The following is a 10,589-nucleotide window of genomic DNA, read 5'->3' as shown; positions in this document are numbered from 1 at the left end:
AAAAATTGCGATATGTGTAAAAAAAATAAACTTATTCCTTATACCCGTTACCTATTCACGTTTAAAAATTTATTAAAAGACAACAGTAAATAAATGAACTTTTAAAATGCATGCGTATACAGTAAGAAAATTTTATAATTATCTTTAATTCCTTTAATACTAAGATACCTTTTTTGTTCTTTGCACAAAAGTCTAAGGAAATCCAATGTAAAGTGTTGGAAATAATGGAAGCAAAAACTACGTTGTATGAAATAATATCCTTGTAGGCGACGCTTTTACGTCACTATTTTCTTACAGCTAGTGCCCGGCACGTAAATTGACACGTACGCATTCCGATTTGAATACTGTTTTTTAGATCAGTTAAGCTTAGTCCAACTAAATTGCACCACCCGTACATCCATCTCAGTTTGGTCCAAAGGTTCGACTGGCACAGAATGCTTTGTGGCATTAAGTCCACCTGTTGTATATTTTACGTGCATAAAGTTTAAATAAATAAATACTGGTATACAAAATTTTCTCCCTCCATCACTCTAATGAGCAATTAAGGGGGTCAGCTTTTTCAATGAACTTTTACGGCGAAGTAGGAGGCAAAAGCTTGTTAAAAATAAATAATAATTGTGAAGGTGTAGTTTAAGTGCCACCTCATCATTTATATTGAAAATAGAGGCCGCGACTTCATCCGTTCAACCCTATCAATCCCGCGGGAACTCAAGGATAAATGCCTATATGTTATTCTGGGTCTTCATCTACCTACATACCAAATTTCATCGTAATCGGTTCAGTAGTTTTTGCGTGAAATAGTAACAAATATCCATACTGACATACTCACAAACTTTCGCATTTATAATATTAGTAGGATGGAAAGCAAAATGTTAATTCTTTAAGGCTTTAAAGATAACCGCTTTCCCATTTTAACTCTAACGCTTTCCCAATTGCACCCTCCTTGGAAAGGAACCACAATTGCAATCACAATCAAAATTCTTCCCACACTTATACCGTAATTTTCACAAAAATTACCATCGAGCTAAAAAATCTGTATTTTCATCGTTATTTTCTAGTTAATAAACACGGCTCAGGATAGCCTTGGACAACCTCCAATAAACCAATGAAGCGAGGTGACATGACACAGTTATCTCCTGAGCCTTTACTAGGAGAGAACCAGTCCTATAACCACGATCCGTTCACAAATACAATTGGTAAAATAACAGGAAGACTTTATAGTATAAAAGCATTCTCTTTCTGTCAACCTTCAGGAATTGGAATTCTAGAATATAAGTCATCACTAAAGTTTACATTAAATGTTATATTACTGTATGGTAGATACTAATTATTGAGTGTGTAATTATTGAGAAATGTAATATAACTCTTACAAATAAATGTGCGATAAAATGTTTCAATCAAACTTTACAATCATTAATGTACAACTGAATGTTACAATCAAATGTACAATCATATTTTACAATACAATCATATGTTACAATTTCGCAGCAGTTTTCGCCTGTTTGGCCACAACTTTGTTCAATATAACATGCGCCTCGTCGTAATAGGGGTTGAAATGATCGCGAACCTTCTCATACCACGTCGCTATGTTGGAGTACTTCTTCTTGGGGTCGTAGCCGGCCATTCCTGGAATAAGCATCTTCACTGAATCCTACTTACATTCTAGTATTACAGGACCTGACCTGACCCTTTACCAGGACGTCCTTAATTTGATCAAGATACGTTCGTCTAGGTCTTCCCACTCCACCTTTCCGACCTAGCTGGTCAAGTTCCACAATAAAGCAAAATGGCAGGCATCCCTATCGATTTCTCATCGAATTCCCAAGAACGTCCGACCATTTTAATTATGATATACTAGCTGTGCCCGCGACTTCGTCCGCGTGGAATAGTTATTTTGGGCATCATTGAAGCCCTCAAGGATGAATAATTTTCCCCGTTTATTTCCACATTTTCCATTATTTCTTCGCTCCTAATAGTTGCAGCGTGATGTTATACAGCCTAAAGCCTTCCTCGATAAATGGTATATTCAACACAAAAAGAATTATTCAATTAAAACCAGTAGTTCCTGAGATTAGCGCGTTCAAACAAACAAACAAACAAACTCTTAAGCTTTATAATATTAATAATTAATAATTAATAATTAATATAGATGAACAACTCACTAGGTTGCTCCAACTCGCAGGCCGCTACCAAATCGGCGACGGTAATGCTGTCCCCCGCGACATAGTCATGCCCCCTCCCCAGCCACTTGGTGTCGAAGTCTTCCAAGCTCGTCTCCATTCGACCTTCGTACGTGGCCACCTTGTCTGGTGTGTTCTTGCGGTTGAAGAGTATTGGATCCATGTACTGATAGAAAATATAAATCCTTACTTCAGAACAAGTTTTCAATGGAAGCAGTTAATAATAAAAATTCTATGTATTGTATTATATATTTTTAAAGAGTTTGTTTTATAATACCTGTCCAATCTTGGATGTTTATCTATAGAAGTATTTATTATAAAATATAGTATCGTTGAGTTAGTATCTAGTAACAACAAGTCTTCGTGGCTAACTCAATCCGTGTAATTTGTCCCGTTTAAAAAAAAATATACGCTGTTATCTTAGTTGATGTATGTATGTAGAGTTGACCCGTTCAAAACTAAGAGAATCAAAACTAGTTAATTTTTAATTTGACCAGCAAATTAAAGTGCTTTCAGTTGGATTATTTTCTAACCGTTACTTGTCTCCTTTTAAGCTCGCCAGCATGTAAGTCATACATGCTGCGAAATGATTGGGAAAACATACCCTTCGGCTTTTTAATTTGATTATTATTCGATGCCTAATGGACGTCCATTACGCGGCAAAACCTGCAAACATTGGGGCTCAATGGATAATCCTGCGTAATGGATTGATACGTGCATATGTGCCGTGCATACGAGTGGCGACCCGGCGATATGAAATTTTTATACCTCGATAGTTACATCGTCGGGAAGTTATTAGTCATATAAAGGGAATTTATAAATACTCGTAGTTGCTTTTTTACACAAAAGTTAAATTTTGTTTTTCTCCCATACCTACGGGGGAGATAGGGCCAATAGTCACGAAACTCGTCACTGGTCACGTTTAGATCTCTAATCTCTTAATTATTTTAGATTCAGATTTAGTCACAATTTTTTAAATAAATAAATAATATATATTAATAAATACTTATATAGATAAATATCCGAGACCCAGGAATATCAGAAAGTTCGTTTCTCATCACGCCTAGCCGGGATTGGAGCCCGGGACCTAGTGGAGCACTACCGCTGCGCCATAGAAAAAAAGGATTCTAAGATCATAGCCTTTTCCTTAATGAAGTTAAACAAAACTGTCTATTTAGAAATTAGGCCACTACTTACACGTATTTTTTCTGTGAAAGTCGTACAAAGTATAAGTTACCTTCGCTATGATGAGACAGAAAAAGATAGTCAGGACAGGTTGCGGATGTGTTTAGGTGAGGCCTCGCAGGCTAATTGATCATATTTCACCCCCCTATTTTTTGCCATAACCCCCGGTGTGAAACCACCCTTAAAACGGTAATTGAATCAAAAATCACCGAGCACTGATGCATGCTGCCGTCAGATAACTTAGTAACGGATTTTTAAAAGGTTTATGATGAAAATTCACACGTAACGCTATTAAGTGCGCGTGCACTGCACATACTCGGATAGGTATGTCACGTGTCATCATTACTCGTGCTAAAATTGTTAATCCTTTGAGAGTTTTAATACTAGAGGTGACAAGTATATTTAATGTGGAAAAGTTTTCCATATTTCTCAAGTTTTGGATGGAACACAAGCGATAAAGTTGCCTTGATTTTCAGTAACATTTGTGTTTATATAATTTGGACGTAAGAGACTGGATACAACAACACAAAGGAATTCCAAATATTATTTCTTAAAATAAAATCAAACCTACTTTTCTTTATTTTTTTCACATTCTGCGAGATTTACTATTCTGAACATCTCACACACAAACAATCACTCTGCCTTTAATATCCATCCCCTGATCTTGACACTCTAAGCTCGTGGACATTGTATAGGATCCAAAAAAAATCGTCACATTGGATGAGTTATCGCGCAAATCAATATACATAGTTATTCTTGTAAACCCTACAGCCAGCTAATAAAGAAAAAGGCTTATAAACTTAGGATTCTTCTTTAGGCGATGGTGGATCTGGTAATTATTTGAATCTCAATTCAATTAATAGCATACAATTCGAGACTGCAGGCTTCGTATACTCTGTAAAGGGTAAAAACGTGATATCAGCGTTTGTAAAGTGTACCATCACATCCAGCTTTATCAACTTACCACAACTCTGAAGAACATGGCACAGTGCAGTCTCAGACCAATATGATGCCACTCCAGAAACTCCTCAACCCTTGCTCTCTGCTTCGATTCCTTCGGGAACAAACTGTCCGGTATAATACCTTCGCGGGAAAGGTAGTTGTAGATGGCAACACTGTAGTTGAAATGTTATAATTATTTTCTGATGAACCTTCAAGCTAATTCATATAAGTATAAAAAACATAGTAAGAAATAAAAGAATACCTTGGGGAAAAGTACTGTACCGGTGGTATTTGCAATAAAAGGAAAAAGCTAGTTTCGAAATACATATGTATATAAATTACAAAGCTACATATTAACAAAATTAATTAATGAGTTTGTTGGACACGAGTAGTACAATAGAAGCGCAATGTATGTTTACAAACCCAAATAACGTCCTTATCTTTTACGGGTTAAACAGAGCCAATGGTCGCAAGTCACGGACTGGTCTAATAGCGAAGAAAAAGACATGTGTGCCAGCTGTATCACTATTGCCGCAAATTGTAAAAGTTAATTAAGGGAAAGGCTTCTAAATTTGTGATTGTCCTTTTAGGTGCCACCTATTACTACATACATACATACATAAAATCACGCCTCTTTCCCGGAGGGGTAGGCAGAGACTACCTCTTTCCACTTGCCACGATCTCTGCATACTTCTTTCGCTTCGTCCACATTCATAACTCTCTTCATACAAGCTCGGCGGTTTCGGGTACTTTTGACCTGACCCTTTACCAGGACGTCCTTAATTTGATCAAGATACGTTCGTCTAGGTCTTCCCACTCCGACCTTTCCCTCCACACTCTCCTTGTATATCTGCTTAGTCAACCTGCTTTCATTCATCCTCTCCACATGACCGAACCATCTTAACATACCCTTTTCTATAAAAAAAAATATATACCTATTACTACCTTAATATGAATTTAATTCCATCTTAAACATCCAACTTTTCCTTCCGGCTCTTGTTAGTATTGGCTCTGTCAAGCCTGTTATGCATAATATATGGCATGATATATCTGTGTGATACATACACATTCTTCTTTTGATTGATTTTAATAAAAAAATATATACTTTGTTTGTGTGATGTAGGTTCTCCGTATCGACGGCGACGGCTCATTTAGGCCTAGCCGGACTTAACATCGGAACATAGTTACAACATTTAAACGTAGTTTTTAACATTTTTTACTTGATTTTCTTATTTTACATTTACATATAAGTAACGTTGTGTTAATTTGTGTCTCGTTATGATAGGATTTGCCAAATCTCCTGGGTAAACTAATTAATTTTCGTGATGACGTCGCAATTGTGATTTTATGAAAGTCAGATCTTTATTTATTCCTTTTCCTTCTTATTTATAAAAGAAACTGACTGTCACAAGTTCCCTGGGAAGTGTGAACTTGCCTTCTTTTCAAGGAACACACATTAAAATTTTTTGCCTCCTACGCCCGTAACGAAAGTTTGATAAGGTATGTAATTGATTGTTTAGTGATTCAAACTGGAACTTAATTCTTCTGTTATTACATGAACTATTTGTTGCCCCAACGAGAGCTTTTCGCCTAACCTGTGCAAACTACAGTTATCCAGACATGTAAAACTTACACTTAGTTCATTCTTTAGTATTAATCAATCCCGTGCCAATTGTATATAGCTACGATATTAAACTGAAAAAAAATAACTTACTTATACATAGTTACTGTCACATCTTTGTCCCTAAAAGAGTAGATGCAGCCCATTGCAAGGTCATAATTAAATATATTTAGTTTATGTAAACCGCATTTGACTCTGTCTTTAAGCAGTGCTTGAAGAAAAATTTCAATTGACCATAACTTCTTTTTCCGTTAACCGATTTTAGAGAAACGAAGTTTTGACAACGCTCCTAATTATATGTAATCCAACTGTGAAAACCGCGAAATACTCGTACGAATACGCAGAAAAGATTCGAAGTTATAATATACCAAAGAGACAAACAAATAAAATAAAAAACTTACTCACTTTATGGTATATTTTAATACTTAGTTTTATGGAAGAATATATAATGTACAAATACCCAATTATTCCTGTTTAAATACATATATGGTACCTACTAAAGAAGATAAATTATAACTTATCTTTAAATTAAATAAATAATAAAATATAATTTAAACTATAATATAAATCATCATTTGTCAAAAACAAAAGTTGCAGACTTTTGCCGATAGTCAAAGTCGATAGGTCAAAGTCGTTATTTGGAAGTGTATTGGTACAAAAGAATGGTGCAGAAAAAAAATCACGAATTCAACGAGTTATTTTCTTTCTTTTAAAACTTTATATAGATAATAATATTGAAATAAAGAACTTGAATTCCCTTAGAAGTGTTTCTACAAGAGAAAAATTACATAAAAAGGGTTAATAAATTTGGATGAAGCTAAAGATGTGTATGTAGGGAACATGGTAAGTCTTATCCCTGTAGACCCTTAAGGGAATATAAGGCGTATTTCATTATATGTATATATAAGAGTGTCAAATGTTATGTATTGTAATAACTTTAAACTTTTTTTGGCACAATTGCCAATTTCTTTCGGTTTATAAAAAAGACGATCCAATTATGTGCATAATTTTTATTCATTTTTAATATATACACACACACACGGACATAATTTTGTAACCGCATTTAACATACGATGAAAATTTCCAATTTCATTACACAAGAAAAATTCAAAATTCCGTGTCGACAGTAAAAATACAAACATTTGCTCGGATATCGAGAGCGACGGCACATTTGGGCCTAAATGAACGAAACATTAAACGACTACAAAACTATTACAGCCTTATTAATCAAAATACCATAGTGAATACGCTTTTTAAGGACGAAACCTACTCTTAAATATGGCGGAAAGCGCAAGTTTAGGACAGCACTAAGAAAAGATTAACCAAAAATCCCACGTAAACATATTTTTGTGATATTTATTAATAGACGAGACTAATTTTACTCAAACGACAACCCAATTTTAGACATTCTTCAGGCTTGATTTGCTCATTTTACATCCACAATATCTAAACAAAACTGTTTGTTTAATCTCATAACAAGAAAAAAATGGGAAAGCTGAGTTTGTAATGCATCATAACAGATCGATTGCCGCGTGGTTCCCGACACTTTGAATATGTCCAGTCCATCTCTTTCCCATGAATGTCATTAAAATGAACTGATAAATAAGCACATTAATCTAGTTTACGCTCCATGCTAGTCTTCTCGCGCAGATTGACAAACTAACACAAGTGAAAGGCTTATAAACATTGTGATTCTTTATTACCTCTCCACCACTTTTGCGGGACCTGGTGATCTTACAATCCGGAGCCAACAATCTTAAAAAGACAATATCCACATCCAGCTGTGTGACTTTAAGATTGAATTGAGATTCAACATACATAAAATCACGCCTTTTTCCCAGAGGGGTAGGCAAATACTACATCTTTCCACTTGCCACTATCTCTGCATACTTTTTTCGCTTCATCAACATTCATAATTCTCTTCAGGCACGCTCGGCGGTTTCGGGTACTCTTGCCAGGACATCCTTAATTTGATCAAGATACGTTCGTGTACGCATTCCCACTCCGACCTTTCCCTCCAAACTCTGCTTGTATATTTGCTTAGATATATTTTGTGATTCAAACAGTGACAGTATGCTATTCTTAAAGAAGAATCCTTAACATATTAGCCTTACCTTTTAATCAAATCATTTTTACAAATACCTTACCTACGACTAATGTTTTTGTTGAAAAAGACTTACCTTTCTGTCAAAATAAATCCATTATGGTCTATAACTGGAACTCTTTGTATCCTGTTGATTTTCGTAAATTCTTCGGAGTAATGTTCAGCTGAAATTAAAAACCATTAACATAAAATATAATCACGTCTATATCCCCCGCGTGGCAAACAGAGCCACCACTCTTGAAAGACTGACAGGCCACGCTCATCTGTTTGGCTTAAGACGGAAATGAGATTTAAAAAATCAGGTCTATATTCCTAGAGGGCTAGACAGATCCAGCAGTCTTGAAAACATTGAAATGACATGTTCGGCTGCTGTATGCTTCATGTTGTTCAGCTTAAGATGGAATTGAGATTTTAATTATGACAGGTTGCTAGCTCATCGCCTACAAGAAAAATTCCAAATTTATTAGCCTTTCCGCAATCGCCTTTTACGACATCCATGGGGATGATATGGAGTGGTCCTATGTTAATGTGCCGGCAACCACACGAAAGAGTTGTGATTTTAAGTTTGTTTGTATGTACGACACCCCCCTCATTTATTTTAAGTTGGTTGATTGTGTAAAAAAACGTTAAATTATCAAGTTTTGTAGGTATCTTGATTACACTAGAGCAGAAAGTTGCGTCATTACCGCCATCTAGTATCGGGTAGCAACAAAACGCCAGTACAAGTTACAAGTGTAGAGAAATGTAAGCTTCTTCAATTTTTAAAATAAATAAATTTTGCTTATAATATTTCTAAGAGAATTTTGTAAAATTAAACCATTAACTGAAATAATATGAATAATAAGATTTAATACAGCGCCATCTATTGTTGAATAGCTTTTCTAATATTTTAAGACAGCAATTTATTCTACATAAGTAACTTATTAACCTACATGTGTTTACTATAAATATGTTTTGGTTGTAATCTATTTACACATTATCATATTACATACAGATAAGAGTTATCTTGCTAGCATTAGGACCCAACTCCTAGAAACATGGTTCATGCAGTTTTATTAAAAAAAAGCCATATAATCTTCTTGGGCTCGCCTATTTGGTACCACTTGTTTTAAAAAAAGATTTTTTTTTTCAAGTCTACAATGCAATCTGTGTAATTTGTCCTGAATATATTTATTTTATGATACAAAATTGGTACACTTTTCTCTGAGACCACCTGTACATTCATTTTTCTACTGTCAATCAAGAGAAAGGCTTAATAACATGGAATACCATGTTATTGCTGCTTGCGTGGTTAATGAATACATTTACCACGCAAGCAGGCATGCAACTGTTTACGTGTTCTGTCTCTGAATCTTATTTTCTTTGCCATCCTCAGTGACTGGCTGTAGCTTTTTGGTCTTGTGCGTATTGGCTCTATCTTCCACAGAGGTATATTTGTATAATGATGTCAAGCCTAAAGATTTATGAGATGGTGAACTTTTGTGATTGCACAAATACATAATATCATATATTTCATAAATAATATCACGCCTTTTCCCAGGAGGGGTAGGCAGACACTACATCTTTCCACTTTCTACAATCTCTGCATACTTCATTTGCACATTATTGAAATAATTACTTTCATTGCTTCTTTACTAGTAGGTAACTACTACTACTTTTTAATTAGTTAAACTTCGCTTACCTTTTCGAAGGTCCACATATTTGGGTTCAAATTGATAGTTTATTTTTTTCAATAAAATGTATAAAGCCCTAGAAGGCTGCGACATTAAGTCAAAGTACAATTTTAAACTCATTTTAAAAGGTAAAACTAAGAAAAAATCCTGTAAATGCGATCTTTTCAAGCGTTGACAGTTCAAATGTTTATGATTAGTTAAATAAAAACACAATATCTTATCAAGCAGAATAGCTAATTCCAAGATATAATAGTTTTGAACTTTGAAAACAAAACAAAGTTCACATTGTACAAAACATAAAACTTTTGTTTTTGAGTTGTTGTGAGAATGACGTTGACGTTGAGAATGCGAAATGTCATTGTTGAAATGACATTCGTAAAGCTAAAATAAAATACTGACATTACTGACATATAGACCATAGACATAGGAATAGACTCGACAGTAGAGTAGGTACTTAGAAGTACATATCATTGTAGGTACTATGGGTCATACTCTTAAAACCACGGTATGGGGCGACTTGGCATATGGTCGAGTAAATAACAATATCAAAATACCAGTATACAAAATACTTACAAACTCTAAAAAAAAATAGACCTTAACGTGCTGCGTTAAATAACAAAAGCGTTTATTATAAAAACTTTGAACGATTTCCTGTAATATGAAATTGCACCTACCAAAACAGAATTTTATCTCAATATTAATTTAATCTATTAGAAATCCAATCGAAATGTCTAAAACTTAAACGTATCATTTAACAATTATAACCATAAAAGGATGTATGTAAATTTGGATGTCGTAAAAGGCGACTAAGGGATAGGCTTATAAACTTGGAATTCTTCTTTTAGGTGAAAAGCTAACGCTAAGCTGTAACTATTTGAATCTCA

The 10,589-nt window shown here is 34.6% G+C and overlaps 1 protein-coding gene across 1 annotated transcript; it reads right to left on the bottom strand.

Moving 5' to 3' along the window:
• On the bottom strand, positions 1 to 10,020 carry LOC106137897 (glutathione S-transferase theta-1). Its single transcript, XM_013338835.2, has 5 exons — positions 9,714 to 10,020; positions 8,109 to 8,196; positions 4,330 to 4,480; positions 2,163 to 2,346; positions 1 to 1,626 (listed from the first exon to the last, which is right to left on the bottom strand). Exons 1-5 carry the CDS (start codon positions 9,823 to 9,825, stop codon positions 1,475 to 1,477), a joined length of 687 nt encoding a protein of 228 aa, XP_013194289.1. The 5' UTR covers positions 9,826 to 10,020; the 3' UTR covers positions 1 to 1,474.
• Positions 10,021 to 10,589: the final 569 nt, after the last annotated feature.

Source organism: Amyelois transitella, chromosome 13 (assembly GCF_032362555.1).
Source record: "Amyelois transitella isolate CPQ chromosome 13, ilAmyTran1.1, whole genome shotgun sequence".
Lineage (NCBI taxonomy): Eukaryota > Metazoa > Arthropoda > Insecta > Lepidoptera > Pyralidae > Amyelois > Amyelois transitella.
This window is presented reverse-complemented; position numbering and strand designations above follow the sequence as displayed.

Coding starts and splice junctions, on each gene's coding strand:
- LOC106137897 (XM_013338835.2), bottom strand. CDS start 9,825: ATGAGTTTAAAATTGTACTTTGACTTAATGTCGCAGCCTTCTAGGGCT. Junction 2,347..4,329: donor CCATGTTCTTCAGAGTTGTG/GTAAGTTGATAA, acceptor ATTTTCTATCAG/TACATGGATCCAATACTCTT. Junction 1,627..2,162: donor CTGCGAGTTGGAGCAACCTA/GTGAGTTGTTCA, acceptor TGCTTATTCCAG/GAATGGCCGGCTACGACCCC.